Raw genomic sequence first — 22,941 nt, 5'->3', positions numbered from 1 at the left:
AATGAAGCTTATTCTATTTTTCTCTTGCTTCCTGACAGTTAATAAATGTACTTCTTTATTTCTGCACAGAAATCGTGCTTAAATACAGTTAACACTGTGCAGCTGTGTCCTTTTTATGCTCTTATTGGATTATGCAAGAATAACAGAATAACAGCTTGGTTTGTAGTGGGAGACCACAAGATACTGTGGGAAGTGAGGTAGAAAGTATTGCCGTTGGTGAGGAACGCAGAGTTCCCCCAGGAATTGCACTGCTCTGCAACAGTGAGACACCTGCCAAATAAATCAAGTCTCTTGATTCACCCTTTTTATCTCTCTGCATCCCATTTCTAGGTCCATGTGCGGCTGGTGTGGTTGGAATAAAAATGCCTCGTTACTGTTTGTTTGGAGATACAGTAAACACAGCTTCGCGCATGGAATCCACAGGCTTGCGTAAGGATTTAATTTTAGCTCTCAGTGTAACAGGACCAAAGGCTATTGGTTAGTTTGTGACCCAAGTGTCTGTTTCCAGCTGAGAACAATTTATTATCAGCTTGCAGAAGTTTTAAAGATAAAGAAGCCCTATTTGTTTTGATTACCAATTATTTAATTGTCCAAAGTGACAGTGGACACTTCACTGGGCAATGAAGAGTTGTTCCTTGTTTATGCTTCAGTGCTGGTAACAGGGAGTTTGTAGGCTGGCTCACTGCCTGAGTTCCTCTGGAAGATATGATACTTATGTGTCTGGAATTTAATTTTACTCTATGAACCACAGATTTCAGTTTGACCTAGAACTGTATTACAGCTTTGTTGTGTAAATATACTGACTGCGTATTTTAAGTTGAAGCAATTATGTTATCAACTTCACCATTAGGGAACTGTGGCAAGAGCCAGTTTTTCTTCCTGCTGCCCAGTGTCTTCATGTGAGCATTCTCTATATAGGTCACTCACAATTACTCTTTTCTGTTTTGACCTCGAACTACTACAGATACCACTGTCACCTGTATTTCAGATGAATGGCTGTACCATCCAGAGCCTGGATATGCTCTGTAGTGGAGTCCAATTTTTCATACAGCAGTGTAATTGCTTCTCATTTAATTTGGCTCTCAGAATTTATGATGATAACAATTGAAGGAGCTTCTGCTATTGCACCAGTTTTCACATAATATGAGTATGTGATGTGTTTCCAGGCTGAGCTTTCATTGTCTCTTTATTTTTTTAGCTTTAAGGATTCATGTGAGCGGTTCCACAATTAACATCCTGAAAAGAACAGACTGCCAATTCCAGTACGAAGAGAGAGGAGAAACATACTTGAAGGTAACCTTTACCATGTGCATGCATGAACACAGAGAAGAGGGATAGTAAAAAGTATTGTATAGCTGAGAGTACCCCAGAACCTAATTAACAGCTGGGGAACAAGGATTACTGATCAGTTGGTATCACAGTCTCTGGTGGTTGAGGATGAATAGCTCCCTAACTCATAAATTAAAGCAACATAAAGATGTGGAGAATAAATGAAACATACCATTTGGAACAGAAGATTGTAAAGTCATCTGCTGAAAGGGAAGCTGAACCTAATGTTGATTTGTTAATGCTCCAGTATCTACCAATCCATTTATTTCAATCTATTCCACTTGTCTGTCCTTGGGAGTTGATGGCAGGCAGCACAGCTCACCTCTCCCACGACTTGTGTTTCAGGTCATGGAACAAAGAAGTGAGTGTGCAGCTTCATGTCCCCCATTCTTCTCCTTCTCACTTCGGATTTGTAATCCTTTGCTGTCAGCATCAGTTACTGAAAATAAGCAAAGGCAAACATGGCAATGTGCAATAGAGTATTACTTAAGTAAATTAACTACAGGAAATTGCATGCTAATCCCAACACTGTGCTTTCTCTTCTTTGTCATACATATTTAGGGCAGAGGAACAGAAATTACCTACTGGTTGACGGGTACTGAGGACAAGAAATACCATCTCCCAACACCTCCTTCTGTGTAAGATGGTCTTTATATGTGAAAAGGGAGGAGAAGTTCCCATTCTTTGTGCTTTAGCCTTTATTGTTCCTCCTTGACACTTGTGGATTTTTTATACCATTGAACTTGTCTCCAGTAGTTAGAGACTTAATAGCATATGTGCATATAAACACATAAATATTCATTACATGGGACTATGTGTGTGCTGAAGGTTATTTGTCTATATAAATGTTTAGCAGGTTCTTTGCCTTGGAAGCGGTGTAAGACTTACAGGAGAAGTTGTGATAAGAGCAACAGATGGACAGGAAAATGTAAAACATTAATATTCCCCCAAATTTAGTCCTAGTGGCACCTGTCACTGAGGATAACCACAACTGAATGTGCAGCTCTCTGTAATACCATGTTATGCCTGTGAGCTCTTCTGGAGGAATTTCTAAGAGAAATGAAACTTGCAGGATTTCAACTACTATTCTGCTAAAAGAGGACAAAGTTACTGTAGTACTGCACAGGAATAAAATCTTTAAAAATTAAACAAGAGCTTCCTTTCCAACACTTAGAGAAGTTATCAGTAAAAAAATATGAGGTTGATGTTCTGGAACAGAGCCATCATTTTCCATTAGAATTGAGTAAAATATAGCAATAGTGGAAGTGGTGTTTTTGAGCAACTATGCAAAATTGAAGTCAGGATAACTTGTGGCATTTTTTAGTATATATTTTGTATATGAGTACCTCTTTATTTCCTGCAAACTCAATAAATGTGGAAGTTCCTCACTTTCTGCTCTAAACACCTTTGTACAGTCACTCTTCACTAAGTGGGAATTTGCTGCCATCTACTCTGAAAGGACATTGTTTCACTACAAATTGAAATGATGATATTGCAAATTGGTGTTTGCCAGATACATTGGGATCCCTTGTCCTGAAATGCATGAGTAAATGTTACAGATTGCTTCTACTGTATGTTTTGAGTCTTACACAATGTGTCCTCTGCACAAATATAATTCCCTGTCCATTTATTCCTACTGTGTAAGAGAAAAGAGGAGATAAGGCGGAATATGAGGGTTTTCTCAGGGCATTTGCAAAACAAAAATAATCAAATTTTTAATCTGCTACAGAATCTCATGAACTTTGTTATTTTTTAAATGGAAGGTACAAGTGATTGGGTTGAGCTGGAAATACTGTCACGACTACCTCTTATGGTACCTCTCCCTTGTAAACGTAGAACTCCTTTTTTAAAATTAATATGATCTGTCAAGACTATCAGAATTATTGAATTGTTAGTGTTCTGGAATTCAGCTATAGAAAGTACCTCTTGAGCTGGATCACAGTGATGTTTTTGTTTTCACTTCCTCATATAAGATTGCCCCTTAAAAACTGTCATATGTGGGGTACTCCAGCAAAACCCAAATACACTAAAGAAATTTCTGAAACAATGGCAACTCTATTACTGAAGGCCACCTGAAGTTGAATAGTTAAAGTCCTGGTGCCAGTAATGGTGTTGAGAGCTAAAAACTATTTTGATTGGGATTGAATCTAATTCGTGTCTTCCTTTTTGTGCAAGTGATCATGACTTTTTAACGTCAGTAATGACACACAGAGCTCTTGTGCAAAGACACTGATCCATACTATCTGGAAAACTCACATGAAAATCCTGACTTCTACTCCAAAATTCAGAATCTGAATTTGGTCCTGCCCACACTTTTTATCAGTAGTGTGTGAATGTCATTAAGATAAAGATGGATTAAAATGTTTAAAAATCTCTGGGGACCTGAGGGATCACTAAAAACGTGTGAATCACTGATTTTTTTTTTTTCCCCATCCTGTTGGTTTTAGGGAGAATCAGCAGCGGTTGCAAGATGACTTAGCAGAGATGATAACCAATAGTCTTCAGAAAAGGGAAAATGAAGGATCCAAGGCGCAGGAGCTTTCGCGGGTAGCCAGCTACCGATCAGGTACCCTGGAATACCTGCAACTGGTCAGCAAAGAGAATTTTACCACATATGTTTAAAACTGGATGTCTAGTATGACTCAAAAAGCTGAAGCAACTCTCTGGACAACTTCATGTGGAGGCTGGCGGCTTATAATCTCAACTAGAGGAGAAAGAAAACACCTTTTCAAGCGTCCTTTCTACTGTCCGACCTGCTATCAGTAAATCGAACCTCTCTTCACTGTAACATTGAAATCGTTGGATGACTTTGTTAGGACACATGCAGCGTGATTTGAGGTAAATGAAAATGTTTGCACTTGAGTCTGGAAAATAGTGTGGGCGGGTTTGTTTTAGTTAGGTTTTTTTTAACTGTGATAGCCTGTTCAATAATCCACTTCTGAAAATATTCACAGCAAAACCTTAATTTGTTATGATTTTTAGATGTTGTATTTAATTTGTAACTTTTAGCTGAAGAAAGATTTGGTGTAATATATTTGAAAATATAATTAAATATATCATATGTAAAACCTGGATATGTTGCTGTTTTGTTTCTTCTGCTGTTTTCCTCTGTTTCATGTATTTTCTTTAATCAAGCTGACTTTGTTTAAGAGACAACACTTCTGTTATTTACATTGGGAGATTATTCCAGAAGTATGGTTTCTAAAGCTTGTCTGAATCTCCTGGGCCTGAAAAAGGAAACTGCCATTCTTGCAAAACAAGACACTTTCATATCTTTTCACCACTTCTGCTTCTGCACCCAAACCAGAAGTGAAAAAGAAATTAAGGAAATAAAATTATCTGGACTTCTTAACCTCAGACCTTTTCAATTCAACTTTTGGATGCAGTTTTACAGTCAAACAGGTTTTACTCAGATGACTTGTTCTTCAACTGACACCATGGCACTGATATTAATAAACAGTTTTAAAAAGCAACAAAAGCCCAGGGGCCGCATGTAAAAGAAAATCAGCATTCACATGAAGAAATAACATCTACTGAGTGAATAACATCTACTTTTGCAAGGGCCTTTTGTGCATTGTTGGCTTTCAAAGCAGAACTACTTCCACCATTGTCAAATATTGGTCAGTATTCAAACCATTAACATTGGTGCAAAATCATTCTTTTATAGTTTTGAACAGCATTTTTGTTCAACTAGACGACATAAAAAGAATTTTAAAAGAGCAATCCAGTTGCCTTTTCCTTTGTTAAGATAAGCTGGCTTTGTAAGAACACACACACCAAAAGAACAATGTAGATGTAAATAGACAGATCTGAAGTGCAAAGATTACTGGAAAAATTAAATAATGAGGTGCTGTAGGGCTTATACTCTTACCTAATAAATGTAAATTCCTACATTCAGGAACATGATACAGACAAATAGCAGAAAATGTGTACCCAACAGCCATAGCTTTCACATTATATATAACCAATCTGAAACTCAAACTGGCATTAATACCATACCATCGTTTGTCTGCGTCCCCACGGAAACATCCATTGGGATAAGCATAGGAAAAAACACCAACCCTGATCTTCTAAAATTGGTATGCATTAAAAAGAGTATGAGTACAATAAAAATATAACGTCTGCTATTTCCTACATCATGGTGCCAATCAACAAGCTTTGTCTGCATTCTTGGATGCAACTGCTGCGCTGCTGGGCACTGCTGGGCTGTTCAGGTTGCTGTAGCTGAAACACTCAGCAAGTGTAGCGGTGATGTAGTGACAAGTACTGGACTCATCAAGCCTGAAGACAACCATTATGATTACCCCAAGAAGAGCTGTTCTGATCTTCGAAGTGATAACAAATGACATAACTACTCTTTTTAAAGAGGAGTTTTATGGGTTTCATCTTTGACACCGCTGAGATACAAATTATTTTAGAGCAAATGTCTGCTGACATTGATTAAGAGAATTATTTTAAACAGTGCTTAGTTTTCAGCAGCCCTTCTCTTTCCAGTGTTCTTCAGATAATAAATTTCGTATCATTTTGTGAAGATGAATAGTTATCTTAGCAATGAGTTGATGGACCCATCTTCTGGTAGCTTTGTTTTTCACATGGTTCTATCCCTACACATATCTGTTACCTACACATTACAATAAAATCAACTTTGACTACTCTTTTTAAAAATCCTGTTTTCTGGTATGAATGTCTGGTTTTTTCCTTATCTCTCAGTGAAAAATAACCTAGAACAAAGCAGTGACAGTTATGGAAGGATGCCTGCAGCCTGGAGATACAGTGCTCTTACCCTGGGCTTGGGGCCAAGGCTTGCTACTTGGCCTGAACTGGTTGGCATGTGACCTTGTTATATGAGGCTATTACAGGCACCGGTATCAAATTCAAACTGTCTTAAACAATTACTGAAACACGAAGTCCAAATAATGGCCGTTTTCAGATAGACTATCTGTAACACTGGGTGAGACAAAAATGCAGTGCCTCAAAATGGTCTGAATCACGGGTGCAAAGGAAAACCCCATGGACAGTTGTCTTTATCTGTAAACCCCAGGAAAAGGACTGTCCCTCATTTCTTTTGCTGGGACACACAGCAGTTGCTGTTCCCAACAGGGCCGAAAGCTGCCCCTCCTGTGATGCAAAACACATCGTTCGACAAGGCATCGTCCAACTCTCATTGCTTTTCGGAGGCCTTTCCTGATAAACCTTCCCCCCTTTTAGGTTAATCACCCTCGGGAAGTCCAGGGGTCCCACAGGCACCAGCCTGGGGATCCGCCCTCACTACCCTGCGACGCCGGACCTCGGCCAGGAGTGACTCCCCACACCTCAGCCAGGCCTTGGGGTCTCCAAACCCGTATCGGGGCAGGAAAGATGCCGCCGCTGCCGGGGTACATCCCGGCGGCCGGCGCGGGGAACAACCGTCCCCCGGCAGCCTTAACCTCCAGCACGGGGCGCCGCGGCCGGGGCGGGCGCCGGAGGAGGCGGGGGCAGCGGCGAGACCTGCCCTGAGCGAGGGAACTTCTTAAAGTCCCGCCGCCTCCCGGCGCTCGGAGGAGGTGCGGGGGAGCGGTGGCATGGCCTGGGCGGGTGGCGGTGCGTGCCGCTGCTGCTGGACGCTCGTCCTCCTGTGGGCGGCGGCGGGCGGCCGCGCAGGTGAGGCGAGCGGGGTCGCGGGGGGCGGTCAGCCAAAGCCCCGTCGCCGTCGTGGGCGGGACGAAAGGAGGTACCGGCGCTGCCCTGCGAGTGCCCCCAGCCCCGGGCTTGCCAGGCAGTCGGGAGGGGTGGGCTGGCCCGGGCTCTGCCGCGGCTGCGGCGGAGGCAGCGCGGCTCTCCCGGGGACCGCCGGGTTCCGCCGGGTTCCGCGCCTCCGCCCGTGCTGCCTGGAACGCGGGTGCGAGGCCGCCGGGCCCCCGCTCCTCACGGCGGGACCCCGCAGGCCGGGCTGGGTCTGGCCCCCTCAGGGGCTGCTCCGGGAGCACCTCGTGCCCCGGCGGCTGGGCCGGCGCGGCTGTGCCGCCTCGTGGGTGTTCGGTGCCGGCGCTTTCTAAACATCTTCCCCGTTCCCAGGAGGGGTGCGGGGAACCAAACTGAGGATCCAACAGGTGGGAAGTTGCCTTGAGTTCCCAGCCTTGCTGGTTTTCAGTGTCATATGCAGGCACGGGAATCGTTCCGAATGAAGACTTCGTTGTGGTGCTGTGGCCTTCAGCATGCTGCAGCTTGTGACTAACAGTTTTAGTGCTACCTTGTGGGTGTAGGTCACGGTCTGTGCTTCAGAACTCACACGGAATCCCAGAACGGTTTGAGTTGGAAGGGACCTTAAGGATCATCTTGTTCCAACCATGCTGCCTCGGGCAGGGACACAGTATCTTGCTCTTGTGCTGCTTTCAATAAGTTCTGAAGGTTTTAAGGGCTGGATTTGGTGCTTATCTTACATGAATTTCCCAGTTAATGTATTAAGTGCCACAAACCAAGGAGAAATTCACCTAAGAGTTGTTTCAATGAGTTCAAAATGTTGTGAGTATATAATTTTGTGGGCAGTCCTACCTCATCTTGCAGACACGATTTTAAAACTTTAGCTGGATTGGCAAAAACTTCAGTTAAGAGAACCAAAGGAAGGGTCAGCTGTGAATTATGCAGTGGTAATGAAAGGAAGTTTAGGGTATGAGGTAGTTTCAGCTAATGCCCAACTGATTTCTAACATCATAATTGAGTTCCTGGTAGAAAACTACAAAGGAGCAAATAGAAGTGCCTTTAGGCTGTTTTAATGGAGTAAATGGCTTTCAAGATTGTGAATTGTCCAGATTCCTTCTTTTTAAAAATTGGTTCGTTGTTCTTTAGTGTTTTGAATGCCTTGAAGGTTCTCCATCATACACTCTGGAAACTGTTGCTAGAGAATGTTCTCTAATATGACTTAAATTGAGGTGCTCTCAGATTAGTGAAGCTATTTGTTGAATGGTTTTTTTTCTTTCCTCTGGGTGACCTGTAGTGGGTACCTGTAACTGTTTTGGCAAATCTGCTGCATTTGCTAAACTTTACTAGTAAGTATCCTTGTGAACATGAAAACCATACAACTGAAACCCTTAATTGATAGTTCACCTTTGAGTATTGCTTTTCTCGGATGTAAGCACAAACCAGGGGATTAGGCTTCAAATAATGACAGGCCTGTTGGAAGCACATTGAAAAATTACTTAGACCTGAAATATTTGAGGAAATAGGATAAATTAAGGCCAGTAGAATAGAAAACGCAAATGGCTTTTATTCAGGCAGATCAAGAAAGCATTTACTCCTTTATTTGAAAATTACTGGGCTTTGGGTTAATTTCTTGTGTGGTTTAAGATAATCTCTAAAGAAGCCCTGAAATGCTTAACATTTGTTTTGTAATAGATTCCAGTCATAACTGTATATTGAAATCTCACTTGTTCTTTAGAGTTACACCTTTTTGAAAAAGATAAAAGAATGCTTCTAAAAAAAATAAACACATAGATAGGCAGGATCAGAGGAGTGCCACAAAGATGATCAGAGGGATGGAGCACCTCTCCTACAAACACAGACTGAGGGAGCTAGGGTTGTTCATTTTGGAGAACACTCTGGAGAGAGCTCACTGCAACCTTCCAGTAGCTGGAGGGGGCATGTAAAGAGGAGGAAGATTTTATACGGGCATTTTATACTTTTTATATGGGCGTGTAGTGACAGGACAAGGGGCAATGGTTTTAAAATGAGAGAGGGCAGGTTGAGATTAGATACAGGAAGAAATTCTTTACTGCGAGGGTGATGAGCACTGGCACAGGTTGCCCAAGTCAGTTGGGGATGTCCTATCCCTGGAAATGTTCAAGGCCAGGTTGGATGGGGCCCTGAGCAACCTGGCCTAGTGAAAGGTGACCCTGGCTATGGTAGGGAGGTTGGAACTAGATAGTCTCTAAGGTCACTTCCAACCCTTAACATTCTATGATTCTGTAAATTTTTTTATGGAAAAACAGGTCAAGCTCTTTCAAATTAAAAAATTGAACAGAAACATCCTTGTTATGACTGACCTGAAATATTTAAATGCTATCCTGTAATGCAACCAGGGGCTTGTAACCACAAGCCCCGGCGTGCCCTCGAGCAGAGGGGACGCAGCGTTGGCCTCCACAGCGGCCTCGCTGGACGGCTCAGTGGAATGGGCGTGGGATGGGTGTGTGCGCTGCCTTCTCCTCAGAGGAAACACGTCGGGCGGCCGATGGACTAGGCCTGCGTTAGTCCGGAAGCAAAGAAGGCGGGAGGGGCCCCTGGTATGGGTTCCAACAAGTTTATTTGCGGGAGGGTCCAGCAACCAGAAAAAAGCCTTAAGAAGAAGCGGGCACACCCTTTTATGGGGCGGTGGAGCAAGGCGGGGAAAGAGAAAACAACCAATGGGTACAAGCAGAAGGGAGGATACAATTTTTCAGAACAAATGGGGAAAACAGGGAGGCAGGAGTCACAACAGGGAGCCAATTAATAACTAAGAAAGGGATAACTTTCTGGAACAGGGGGAGGTAACTTAAGATTGGGAGCCACCCAGGGGGAGGTAACCTAGACCTCAGTGATCTCGTCTGGTCGGCCTTCCGATCCACTGTCCTGGTGGGGAAATCCACCCAGTGGATGGCCCTGGTTTGACTGACATTTGATGGTTTCAGCCCGTGAGCAGGCTGAGCCACCCCAACAATCCTGTGATAATATAATCTTTACTACTGAACATTACTTGTAGGGGAGGGTATACTGAAATCAAATGTGCAATTTTGTTTTTGATATTTTTTGTATTTTGAAGTGATGCAAAACTAATTTTCAGTGAAATGATATCTTCCCTATTTAGTGGAAAGTTTATAGGCAGAAGCTATGAAGAACACCTCTACAAAAAATAGCTTCACATTTGGAAAGCCATAGATAAAAACTAGTAGTTAAATCAAATTAGTAAAATTAGTAGTAAAGGAAACCAGATTAGTAGGAGATGCTCACAATTGCTAATTGAGGTTGTTACATGTGAACTAACCAGTGTTTCATTGCTTGTGAGTTGGTTTGTTTCTCAGACTAAGGAAAAATACGAATGTTATTTCTCACCTCCAGACCCTGTAGTTCTTTCCTCTGCAAGGAAAAGAGTTCTACTCATTTCTCCAGTTATGAAGCCCAAGAACCTAACTTGATACATGTATGTTTTAAAAACTTCTTATACCCGGGAAAGCATAAGGAAAAACAGCTGTTGCATATTGCCAAACAAATTTTACTGGTGTTCTTAAGGCATGTCAGGTGTTATTTTTGTAGCTGTAATTTATTTAATAAATATTAGTGATAGTGTGCTTGTTAGATGGTCTTGGGTCATCTCTGTACTGCTTTTCTTTCATTCCTCATCTTCTCTATCAATTCTTTTATTGCAAATTACTGCCATTCTTTCACGTCCTCTTCAGCATCTGCTTTCCTCGTGTTTCATCATGTGTCAATCCTCTTAGTATTTCCTTTAATTGCTTGTTTCATATTCTAATAAACATATATGTATTTCTTCTTTCCTGCTGCCACCACATAAAAGACAATGAGCGGTTTTAATATAACTTTGGAAATACCTCTACTGAGCCCAAAAGGCAGAGAACAGATTTGGCATTTCAGCTTGAAGCCCAAAGGGACCACTACCACCTCCTATTCATGGCTGAAATATGTTCCTTTTCCCATTATTTAGGGAATAATTTTGACAAAAAGCAGGTACTTCTCACTTGCTGTAGAAATTCCAGCACTTCCTCAACTATAGTCCCTGTTTCTGGATCTATCTTTCGCAGAAGGATTGATGTATCTTTAAAAGCAGGCAGTTTGGAGGAGGGTTCCTCCCAGTCCGTGCTGTTTGCAGAAGGGAGAAGGAACTCTTTTTTTTCCAGGCTTGTTCTGTCATTGCACTTCTGCTTGTCTCTTTCCCACCACACCGGTGGTTGTGGTGAAACTCTGCATTGCTGATGCTGTGCAGTTCTTCTGGCTGGCTGATGGAGAGGAAGGGTGATTCCACTGGCCTGCCCTATCCCCTGAGATTTTGACTTGTTCATCGCAGTAGATGGTGTGTGTTTTGGTGTGTTATTGAGGTTATTCTAAGACACACTGCTATGGAATAGTTACAGATCAGCACAGTCTTTTCTGTTTGTCAGAGTCCTAATAGGCTGAGCCCTTGGAAGTCTTAACTGTGATGAAAGGATGATTTGTAGGTTCATGAAGACATTGCAATTGTTTTATATGCAAGAACTGACCAATATGACGACTGAGATAAGAGGTGCTAGGACTCCTGCCTCACCCTCCAAAAATAAATGTAAAAATGCCAGTATTATTCAATAGGAAGGCTCCTGTTTTTTTTCAGAATTCAAACAGGATTATTTGAAACTGTGCAGGTGCTTCTTGTATGTCTGTATTCCATGTTATGCTTCAGTTCTGGATGGCTTTCTTGGTAAAGGCAGTCCTTCTCGTTTAGATGAACACAGAATAAAATTGTAACAGATTAGGTGGTATGAAATGCTTTGATTACCTTGTAGTGTACACAGGTTTATAAGCTCGTAGTTTTAACTCCAACTGCAAAGTGAAATGAGATGATGAGCCAATGAAAAGAAAAAGCAGTAATGGGAAATAGTGTTTTCCAGCATTGTTGTTAAACTGTGCCTATAACAGCTACCTCGATACTATTCCTTTACAGGTCTCTCAAGGTTTGTTGCAAATTATCCTCGTATTTAGTATTTCCCCTTTCCTCCCATCCTCTTTGAGTCCTGGTTTTCTTCAATTTAAATTTGTCATGTAGGAAAGCTGGAGCAGGGCAGACTTCGGGGGTAATTGAAAAGTTTGTTCTGACTTTTGAAAACAGCTCTGCATGTTCATGCTCTGGCAGAGCATAAAACAAAGAAACCCAGCCTGCCGTGTAAGAGTACCTGTGTCAGATAGGTCTGTCTGGCTTTGGCATCCACTTGCTTTTCCAAAGGAAAGCAACAGCTATTTCATTTTAGGCAGACACATACCTATTTAGTTTGCAGGCACTAATAGCAATACCCAGCTGCCCTGGTTCCTCTTGACTTCCAGCCACGTCTCCACAGCCTCCCAAAGAGAAGGAAAGATGGTCATGTTTTGCCTTACTTTGTTCTTGCTCTTTTTACACATTCCTCAACATCTTTGTTTACTGTGGAAGTAGGCTGTCTGTCCTCTGCCCTGCAATGGCTGTCTTGGTTGGAATCAACCTTCCCATTTACTGCTAGACAGGCAAGATGTGTTCTGTTCTGACCCCTTGCATCACTCTCTCACAGAACCTCCTTTTCCCTGACTTTTTTGGTATGTAAGCTCTAGCTTTGTAAGGTGGCCTTTGGCTTTTATCAGTGATGATCCTTATCAGCCTGTGCATCTGTTTACAGATTTTTCAGTCTGTGTGATTCTCATGTCTACCTTTAACCTTAAGTAGAAATGACTGCATCTATTGCTAGAAGATAGTTAAGGAGACAACAGAAGACTAAGCTCATAGCTGCTTGAAGAGTTACTGAAAGTCCATCATGTCTCAGTCCTTTAAATAGCCTCAGTACCTGGCAGATGAAAAACATGTTTTTAAAACACTGTGTTCCAAGTCCCTGAAGTTACTTCATCTCTAAATAGACTCAAGTAACAACTTGTGTTCATAGAATGTCGAAAAAGCAGAGTTCTTTCACTACTAAAATTCTGGTTCTGCCAATGCATTTTCTGTTCCCATGAGAAGTGTCTGCAGTACATCATGAAGACTGATCTAGTGCACAGTGTACAAAGCCTAGCTGGAGGTTGGTAACAAATGGTATATACCAGTGCTTCATACTGGTCAGCACCTTCCTTGATGACCTCAATGATGGGGCAGAGTGTACCCTTGACAAGTCTGCTGATGATGTGCCAGAGGGCTGTGCAGCCATTCAGAAGGGCTGTTGATGAATTTATCCCTTAAAACTTATCAAATAATTCTGAGAACTCTGACATTTGATTTTTTAAACTCTTCTCATTTACAGTACTGTAGTACTGATTTGATCACTCATGAATAGAGAGCTGATGTAATCACAGCCCATCTTAGGGAAGATTCAAGTAGAATTGTAGGATGTGGAACTTTATTGATTTTGTTGTTTGTTTGGTGGTTTGGTTCTTTTTTTTCAGAAAGCAGTTTACCTTGCTCTTTGTTCTTCAGTTTTGCAGGATTGAAACACAAGTAATCAAGAACGTTTCTTAAAACAGCAGTCCACATGGAACTCTGAGCAATCTAACGCCCTTCCTTCCTATTCATTTCATGCTTGGGATCGATTCTATTTCAGATAGATGGCAGACATTGGGTATCTTATAAAGGACTGCATACCTCATACTTTTGTCTTTAAGCTTGTGACCCACTGAGTCCTAGTGCTTCTGTTATGCCACCTCCAGGATTAGTTGCCCAGATAGTCAATGTAGAAAACTTTTGCTACTTTTTGAATCTTTAAGTGGAAAATTAAGTCAACAGTAGTTTATAATCCTTTGCTGTTGCTAAGGCATGCTGTCTCCTAAAGTAGATTTCAGTAAGATTTGTATAGATTGTCTTCTGGGCCAGGTAAAGAAATACTTTTCAGAGTTTTATGTTAACACTCAGCTATGTTGGAGCTGTACACTGAAAGAGTTGTAGATAACTTCCAGGAGAATAACATGAGAATGTTTAACTGTGAGCTTTTGTAAAACTCCAGTTAGTTCTCACACCCTTTTTTAGTACATTAACATTAGTGTTGATCTCTGTAGTAGAACTAAGCCTGATGGAAAGCTATAAAATTAACTTTTTAAATTGCTAAAATACTGTCTTGACATTTCAGTATTGCACAGGAAACATTTACTTACGTTTGTTTCCCTTATCCTCTTTCTTCTCCACCACAGAACTCCGCTATGCAACTGTGTACTGGAATAGAGCTGAAAAAATACTTCAGGTCAGGAATACACTGGACAGGAATGGAGATGCTTATGGCTTCTACAACAACAGTCTACAGACTACAGGCTGGGGAGTTCTGGAGATCAGAGCAGGCTATGGCACTCAGACCTTAAGCAATGAAGATATTATGTATGTTGCTGGCTTCTTGGAAGGCTATCTCACAGCTCCGTAAGTACCTCAGGAAGCAACTCAATTTGTGACACCTCCAGTGGATTTCTGTACTTGTGAGTTTTTTTGTTTGCTTTCATTGCCCTAAATTCCTGTCCATTTAAACATTTTGTAGCTGTATGCTGTCCTTTTAATTAGTAGCAGGTACGAAGTATAGCTTCTTCATTATGGGATCAGGATGTGCTTGCCCCTTCTCATCCTGCAGGCTCTCCCAACACTTTGGTGAGATAGATGAGTTCTGTATTTGTATTACTGGTTACGTATTGTAATCACAAAATAATGTATGTGTAAAGGAGTGCATAAGGAGTAGCAAAAAGTGTAGTTATTTCCCCAGCCAGTAGTTAGATGACTGATGAGGCAGTTGAGAACAGATCAGGGAGAAATGTTGGTTGCAAGATCTGCAGGGCTTCCTTAAGGACCTTTTTTAGCAAATACTGTCAAGAAACTGCCGGGGAGCAGATAGTGAAACTTGACAGCATGGGGAGTTGTCTTGACCAACTTAAATAAAATATACACTGTAGGCCTGAAGGCAGACTGGGGTATGTCTAGAAGGGTGAGTGTTGTCCTGAAAGCCCTGAGGGACTGCGCCTTTCCCACAGTGCACATCTATGAAAAGTGACAGAATTTTGTACTTGTTACAAATCCAGTGCAGGGGTTTTTTTTCTAAAATAAAACAAACAAAAAGGTCTGTAACCCCAAACAATACCCAACCAAAAACAATAGCCAACCAAAAAAATTAACCAAACTTTGTTCTTTCCTTGACTAAGTTGGAAGACAGAATGACACTATGAAATACTCTCTGCTAGTAGATGGCAGATCTAGGTTGGACTTGATGATCTTAAGGGTCTTTTCCAGCCTAAGAGATTCTATGACTCTCTAAAGCTAGTGATATAGCTAAGAACATGACATGTGGCTTTTTACTGAACAAGCTCCATCTTTTGTTCTATCAGCATAGTCACAGGAAAAGAAAAATTCCAAAATTCTGATGCCTGGCTGGGAAATGGTTGGGAGAGGTTTGTGATGGCTGCTTGTGACGTGACTTTTTGGCTTCATCAACTTTGCTTTCAGAACACTGAAATAAATACCCATAGGCTATGTTGAACAGGCCACCAAGGGAAGGTTGTCTGCTGACCATTTGTCAGATATGGCTGCTGGACAAGATGATATTCATTTAATTAGTAAGATATTTTAAGATCAGTTAATATTTATGGATAGTTCTCTGAGCATATGATAATGTGACTCTCTAGTGAGGTTTGCTGATGAGGCACCTAGGTCTTTGGAAGTGTATAAGGGAAATTCAATAAAGTAATATTTGTCAATAACAGAACACTTCTGAGAGAGTAAAGGAGTCTTAAAGTTCATAGTGCACAGCCTGTACTCCAAGAGGGGAAAGGAAATGAAGTACATGAAAGATCTGAATGTATATTGTTGGATTATTTGGTGTGAGAGGTTACTGCCTTGCACTATTCAGTCAGTTTATGTAAACTGTCCCTGAATCTGGGGAATGCTAGCATTACATTTAGAATACTGTTAAAATTGGGTATTGTTCAATAGGTTTTTTTTCCTAAGGCTTTACCTAGGTATATTAATCAATAGGTGGTTAAGCTTTTGTCATACTACAGTGTGTTAGTTTGAAAACAAACCAGTGGGAGGCACCAAGTCAGAATAACAATTTAATGGGGAAAATTAAAGAAAAGGGAAAAAAGAAAGACTAAAAGAAAACACTGGTTCAAACTGACAGAGTCAATATACAACCTGAGTCCCTGTTAGGCAGGGTGGTGGTAGCAATCTGGTAGAATGATGGTTGCAGTCCTCTGAAGCGGTGATCCTGTAGAAAAAGGGTCCGCTCTTCCTCAGAAGGTCCAGTAGTGGCTGTGTAGCTCCTGTCCTCTGGAAATCCAGTGGAAAAGGGTTGTCTCTGGTGTTCAGTCTCAGATAATATCCACGATGGGATGCTTGGTTCCTCCCTCTGGGTGGAGCATCTCACAATGGGGTAATGAGTCACGAGGCCAAGTGTTGATTAGGCTCGTTAACAGAAGATAGTCCGGAGGGAGTTATCTCTGAGTCATGCAGCAGGACAATGATGGGCCATTACCAGCAAGATAGTCTGGGGGGAGGAGGCAAGGAAACACTGCCCCACCTGATTTCATGAGGCTCATGAGGATGGTAATAGAATACACTGCAACCCAGGACATGCAGGGAGCCCAGTCTGTGCTAAACTTGATTAGATGGCAAATAGTGCTCTAGCAGGAACAACTCAAAACCTGTTCCTCTTCTGCCTCCACAATATTTATGTGTCTTCCTGGATTTTAAGCAAATTTAAGTATATGTCTATTCCTTTAAATGTGGTTTGAATGTGAAACAGTGTCTACAGGGATTTATCTGCTGTCTTATTCTAGGCTAAGTTTTAGAGGAAGGAGATTTTCTCCCTTTTTTTTTTTTTTTTTTCCACATGCGTGTTAAGTGAAGATTCATCGAGTGAAATTATCCAAGTTATTCTGCTCAAGGCTTTTGCCGTCTCCAGGTCATATGTTTACTGAGGTGAGGTTGGTTCCTAGCCCTGGCTGCTCTTACTCTAGGGCTAACAGCTCCAGCACTAAGTGGCCCTTTGTAAAGAACTGGATATGGCAGAACTAGTAACGAACAGAAGTGAAGCTGAGGGTTTGTATTAAAGTGGAAAAGCAGGGCTTAAGACTTAGGCTTTTAAGCAAAATGGGAAATTCAACTGTTTTAAAGGAGATTAAGTGCGAGAGTGGGTTAAGATGCAAAACCAGAGGTAGCCAAAGCCTTTCTTTTCTGGGGAAACTTTTTGAGAAATTCCACAGAGATTTCTCTGACAAGTGCAAAACCTGAAAATGCTTGCTATGAATAAAATGAGTATCAAATATTATAGGTGCCATCTGAATCGATTTTTTTGGCTATTTCTTTGCCCCATTGCCCATCTGTAACTGTAGTGCAAGTATATTTCTCACTGGGGGTTATAAACATAAGTTTTTTCTGTCAGGTTGTGTAAAGCTATTTTGGATAAAGAAGGCTTCTCCAGAAGCTAAGAATACCTTTTGAAAATGTTTCACATAAGGAGCAGAGATGAAATAGTGATGTACTCTCTTGACCCTTGATAAGAGAAAGAACCTATTATTTGAGGTTTTAGCTGCATGACCTCGGTGGGTTTTTATTTGGCAAACGGCAACTAATGAATCCTTTTATAGACTGTGTTTGCAATTTCCTAAATTGCAGGAGAAGTGAGAACCCACTAAGGCTGCAGATGTTAAGATTGCACTCAGAACTTCATTTCTCCTTCATCTTGCCTAGAATGTAGAGAATCCTAATTAACATGCTGGCAGATAGATGTTCTATCTATGGGACAGTTAAACAAGTCTTCTGAAATAAAACTGGGAAATAGCCTTTCTCAATCTGTAACCTTATTCCCATCAGACTACCATTTAGGCTGTCTTCAGGGAAACTCTAGTACCATCACAACTTTCCTTAGAGAAGGTGTCTCTAAACATTCTACTTTTGCACACATTGGTGCCCACAGTTCATCTTTCCTTTTGAAGTTCTTGGTAAGAACAAGGGAGAGTGTAGGTATGTGTTTAGCTTTGGGGAAGGCTTTGTTTGCATTGTCAGCCACTTAGCTGCTGGAGTGAAGACTCTTGTGTGACTGACTTGTACAAGCATCTCAGGTGGTTCAGGCAGAGCCTTCCAATGTGAAAACATTGGTGTGCTTGGTAATTGAAGAGCCTTTTAGTACATGGCTACCTCTAGTCTGAACAATTCCAAGGTCTCCAGCTGTCTTGCATCCATATGCAGTAAAGACTCCATGAAGCAGACCCAGGGTGGCTCTTTGCAGAAATCCTAGAAGTCCTACTAGAAGAGCTCCGATGTGATGCACTGATAGGAAGGAGATGTTGGTGTCTGAACCCATGTTGAAGTACAGCTTCCTGCAGAAGCTGTTGGATGAGCAGGAGCTCCAACTTGACAGTGCCTGCAATTTGGAGACCTTCAGGAATTCTCAGCTAGCTCAGATCTCACATTACTCTTAGGGCATGAAGGAGAGTTTCCAGACACAGCTATGCCCTATGTAAGCAAAAGAGTGACAAAGTATCTCTCTTAAAAGTATATGCCTTGCCTATAGTAGGAACCTAAACAGACTGTAAAATAACCAGATTTTTAAAAATCAAAATATGAAACATGCTAGAACTGTTTTATCTTGGACTACTGGGGAAGAATTAATCTCAGCTCTAATGGTATAGGTCAGTGGTAGAAAAAGCAATAGTCAGACCAGTTCTCCAGTGATGGAAATATAAGTCGTCTCTACAACGTGCTTCATCTTTCTAGTGTTGACACTTGATTCAGAGTATAAGAGTATCTGTATGTTTTTAAAATGCACAGTTAGATGTTGGACAAATTGAATCCTAGTGCCCGTAGTGTCTGGAGATCCAGACACTTTTATCCCAAATCTCTCACCTTTCTGTAAAGTCCAGTCATATCATCTAGCCAAGTTATTTGCTCTGGCTTTCTTTAGGTATGAAATTCCTTTCCCCATTTCTAACAGAGGCCTGACTTGACTTAGTGGCAGAGCATATCCAAATCTGTGACATTGTTTTAAGTCAGTTCCAACTGGGACATGCCAGGTGCCTAAGATTTGAAGCAACATTAATTTTACTCTTTCCTCATAAAGCCTCAACTGACCTGAGTTCTGTCATCTTCCTCACTAATTTAAAGAAGGAGGACTCTGCTTTTCTGGTTTTAGACTTGGAATTCTTGTCCCGGATTTGCAATTGCCTTGTGTTTGGCCTTAGATGTAATTGCAAAGCCTTACTGTAGTGATCCAATTTAATTCAGAGAATAATGCCCTTACAAAACGCACAAGCCATGCACATAGAAGCTTTGTTAAAGCAAAAAACACTAGAGAGAGTAACTGGGGGAAAAATTCTTGATAACCTTGGTCATTAAAAAAAAAATCCATTCCAGGAATTGTCTGTCCTCTGTTAGCAAGTAAAAGAGTGAAAGCCATTAAAGAAGGTGTTTTCAGTCACATGATTCTGAACTAACCCAGTCTCTGCATCAATCATGACAGCTTAAAGATACTACTGCTGTAAAATCTGCCTTGTGTTGCATAATCTTTGAGTGCAAAATAGAGAGTAGAGCTGATGGTTGAATCTGGAAGCTTGATCATTTGTCCTGGCTTAGGCAGTGGTTAGGCCAGGATTCTAGCTGGATTTTATCTTCCTCCTCTGGCTCTAATCCCTAAATGATCATCTGCCAGATGGACCAGCTCGTGCTATTTGCTCCTCTTTAGTGATATGAGAGCTGTGATTTCTAGTATGGAGTATGTCATGCTCTAGTTCCCTTCCTAAAATTTCTTGGGATTTTTATTTGCCAAATTCTCTGTGAATATGCAGGGGTGGAGAATATTGATATGTTTCTCCAACTTTCTTGCTGTCTTCAAGAAGTAGGTTATGATTATTATTTATGTAGTCTTGAGTTACATGGAAGACAGGAAACTCTAGAACTAAAATTAGTGCTGGAGCTGCAGTTTTGTGAAAAATGTAATGGTGCAAAGCTGTTGAATGCTCTCCACTTATCCCAGCACCTCCCTTCCACAACCTAATTCAAACTACAAATAAAAATAAACCACATTTTTGCTGGGTTAGTGTTATGCCTGAATGTGTGAGACAATTGGATTTGATTGTCAGAATGGTATCAGAGCTGAGATAAGAAGCAGCAGGATCATGGTATCAAGTTCATTCAGTTGTCTGGGAGTGGGACAGAAAGAGGGGAGAAGGTCAGTGAATGAGTCTTTAATCATCAGCAAACTGTTCCATCATCTGTCTGTATTCTCTAATTATGCCCTGCGGGAAGCTGGGAAGAGCTCCTGTCTGCATCCCTCCTGGAGAAAGCTGCCCTCATAAGTTTTACTGTAGGAATTCTGTTCTGCTGGCATGTGCTTTCCTTGAGGCTGGTATCTGTTTCTCAGTGCTGTTTTCTTTCTCTCAGCACTTGGTAGGAGATAAGTGTACTGATGACTGATGTAATTCTATCTCTCAGCTCCAGACCTCAGTGAAACAATTCTCTGCTGGTGTCCCTTTTTTTAAAAAATTTAATCAGCGACTGAAAAAAATGTTGGTTGAGTTTGACTTACATTAAGAAATGTTGAAGTTTTGTTTTGGCTTGGATCAGACAGTTACATTTCACCTAAAATGAAAGGGTGACTTCAATTTTGGGCTTGTGATCATTTCTGACAATTGATTTCATCTTGCAGAACTTCACTTCAAGAAAACAAACAAGAAAGCCCTAACCAACCAAGCAACAAAACCCTTTGAACTTCTGTTTCTAATAGTTAATGTGGATAAAACAGCTAACTGAATTCAACAACAGAAAAAATCACAATAATTTTGGTCTCCGTAAAAGCTGAATCTATTTAGGGCTGCCATGAGTGGTAGTTCCTGTGGTAACATGTAGGATCATCTTACACACACTTAGAAATGGAGATATTTAGCTTAAACAGAAAGGAACATGGTTAATGGCAAGTAAAACCTGCTAGATATGCTGAAATTCTCTCTCTGAAGAGTGAGATTAACTGAATCAGCAAATAATATTACCTTCACCTCTGTGGGTTTTTTGATTCCCAATAGAATAGCTCTTCAGAAAACTATTTTTGTTGTGCTTAAATGAATGTGCTAATGCTTTCAAGATGCTTCTGGTTTACACATATTCCCTGCATGTGCAATTTTGCTATGAAGTAGTTCAGTCTCATTCTTGCTTATCTTCTTTCCATTGTGCAGCAGTTTGAGCAGGCATTAGCAAAGTAATTTATTTTAAGTCAACTTTTAACAATCCTTTTGTGTTACTTTTGCTATTTGTCATGCACTGGAGTATTTTCTGTGAGTAGGAAAAGCTTACTTTGTGTACTGTATTGCTTGTCTGTCAAGGCATGTTGATTAACTGGTTGGTAAATAGAAGATGCAGAGGAATAACTCCTGTTACTCTTGTTCTTTCAGGCAGATGTATGACCATGCTGCAAATATGTATCCACAGCTAATTAAGACTCCCACCATTCGAAGTGGAGTTCAGAATTTTATGGCGTATGTATTTATTTGCTAAAAATAAATCAGTTAAGACTTGGGGTTGGAGGATGACAGAATTTTCAAGCTTTTTTTATTCTCTTCCTTATGGGCTGAGGAAAATATATGCTTCCCTTCCCTATGATTGAATGCCATTATTATTAAAAGAAATTCTAAATATACACAAGGAAGTGCATATACCCTTCCCTAATTCTGATTGTTTCAAAGAAATGTTTAAAACCATTGCTGCTGAAGGGTGTGGATAATGTCAATGAATTCTGAAGGTCATTCTAGTAAAATTTTTTTTTTGAAAAGCTGATTTTTTCAATGTTACACTGAATGGTGGTCTCCTGGCACCTTAATCTTTTTAGCATTGTGTATCCTTTCCTTCTTCTGTTAGGTTAATATTTTATTCTACTACTAATATAAATTCTGTTATAATCACAAAAGTCCTGATTCACTTTTCTCTTTAGCTGTAAAAATCAAAAGTAATTCTGCTTGAATAGTGCAGCTACACTGGTGGGGAAACTAGAAGTAGGAGAAGAACCAGGTCAGGTACTGGGAAACTCAGCTGTGATTACCAATTATTTTAATCTCCTTAGACCTGTAGCTTTTTCCATCACAAATACTTTTGTGAAATGGTCACTTATGGGGACTGTTTTTTTCCATCTTTGCCTTGTCTTGCCCTTTCCATAAGGGGTTATATATCTGACTAATTCTGTTATTGGTGTGCATGTATAAAGTTGATCGGTTTTAGCTTATCCAAAAAATAGAACAAAAAATCTTAGTGCTCCCTTGCTATCATTATTCAGCATTGCTCTGCACTTCCTAGGGAGAGAAATGGGATAGCTACAGTATCAATGTGTATGTGGTTTTTTCTAGAAACACACAGCATGGCAGCTGTATTTCCCAGGATGCATTGTTGGATGAAGGGGGACAATACTAGGTGGCCTTGTATTGTTTTTCTATTGCCTCTATCCTCAACTCCTGCATCACTGCTTTACTTCATAGCAGTTTTGCAATGTGGGTTGCTGTGTTATCTTGGAAGTCCTTAGCCCTAAATGTTCTGATCGCATCCCTATTTCCTTGGACATACTTCTTGCATCTTGTTGCTTCTAGAAAGCTAACTCTGGTTGGTTTTATCACCCATATACTGCTGGAAGAGTTTGTTTCCTTTACAGGTTTGTCCTATTTTGCTACTTTACATAGTGCTGAATGGATTGATGCAGGAGGATGGAAGAGGCCAGCATCTGGTCCTCATTTCCTGTGGTTCTTTTGTGGCCCTTTGTGCATAGCAAAAGAGAATTCTGAGAGATCCTTACAATGTTGCTGGCTCTTGCCCTAGGGGCTATTCAACTTGTCTTGCCTCATGCTGTAAACCTGGGTGATTTGGCTCTTGACTGGATCTGGCACAGGGTACAGTTGTTTGGCCTCCCACCTGTTACTCAGAGGAGCATAGACGTGGTTCTC

The 22,941-nt window shown here is 41.0% G+C and overlaps 2 protein-coding genes across 3 annotated transcripts in view; both read left to right on the top strand.

Annotated features, from left to right (window-relative positions):
- GUCY2C (guanylate cyclase 2C) overlaps positions 1-4,379 on the top strand; it is a 51,107-nt gene extending 46,728 nt beyond the window's left edge. For both annotated transcript variants that reach the window (XM_069002086.1, XM_069002078.1), the window contains 4 exons: positions 331-429; positions 1,199-1,293; positions 1,891-1,967; positions 3,777-4,379. In XM_069002086.1, the coding sequence (XP_068858187.1) occupies positions 331-429; positions 1,199-1,293; positions 1,891-1,967; positions 3,777-3,951 (446 nt within the window). In that variant the 3' untranslated portion in view covers positions 3,952-4,379. The remainder of the gene's footprint in view (positions 1-330; positions 430-1,198; positions 1,294-1,890; positions 1,968-3,776) is intronic.
- Positions 4,380-6,851: 2,472 nt separating this feature from the next.
- PLBD1 (phospholipase B domain containing 1) overlaps positions 6,852-22,941 on the top strand; it is a 39,372-nt gene continuing 23,282 nt past the window's right edge. The window contains exons 1-3 of the mRNA XM_069002064.1: positions 6,852-6,969; positions 14,185-14,404; positions 21,409-21,492. Of these exons, the coding sequence (XP_068858165.1) occupies positions 6,891-6,969; positions 14,185-14,404; positions 21,409-21,492 (383 nt within the window). The 5' untranslated portion in view covers positions 6,852-6,890. The remainder of the gene's footprint in view (positions 6,970-14,184; positions 14,405-21,408; positions 21,493-22,941) is intronic.

The sequence above is a fragment of the Aphelocoma coerulescens genome, chromosome 1A (assembly GCF_041296385.1).
Source record: "Aphelocoma coerulescens isolate FSJ_1873_10779 chromosome 1A, UR_Acoe_1.0, whole genome shotgun sequence".
Classification (NCBI taxonomy): domain Eukaryota; kingdom Metazoa; phylum Chordata; class Aves; order Passeriformes; family Corvidae; genus Aphelocoma; species Aphelocoma coerulescens.
The sequence above is the reverse complement of the archived record's forward strand: the minus strand, read 5'-3'. Positions and strand labels throughout refer to the sequence as shown.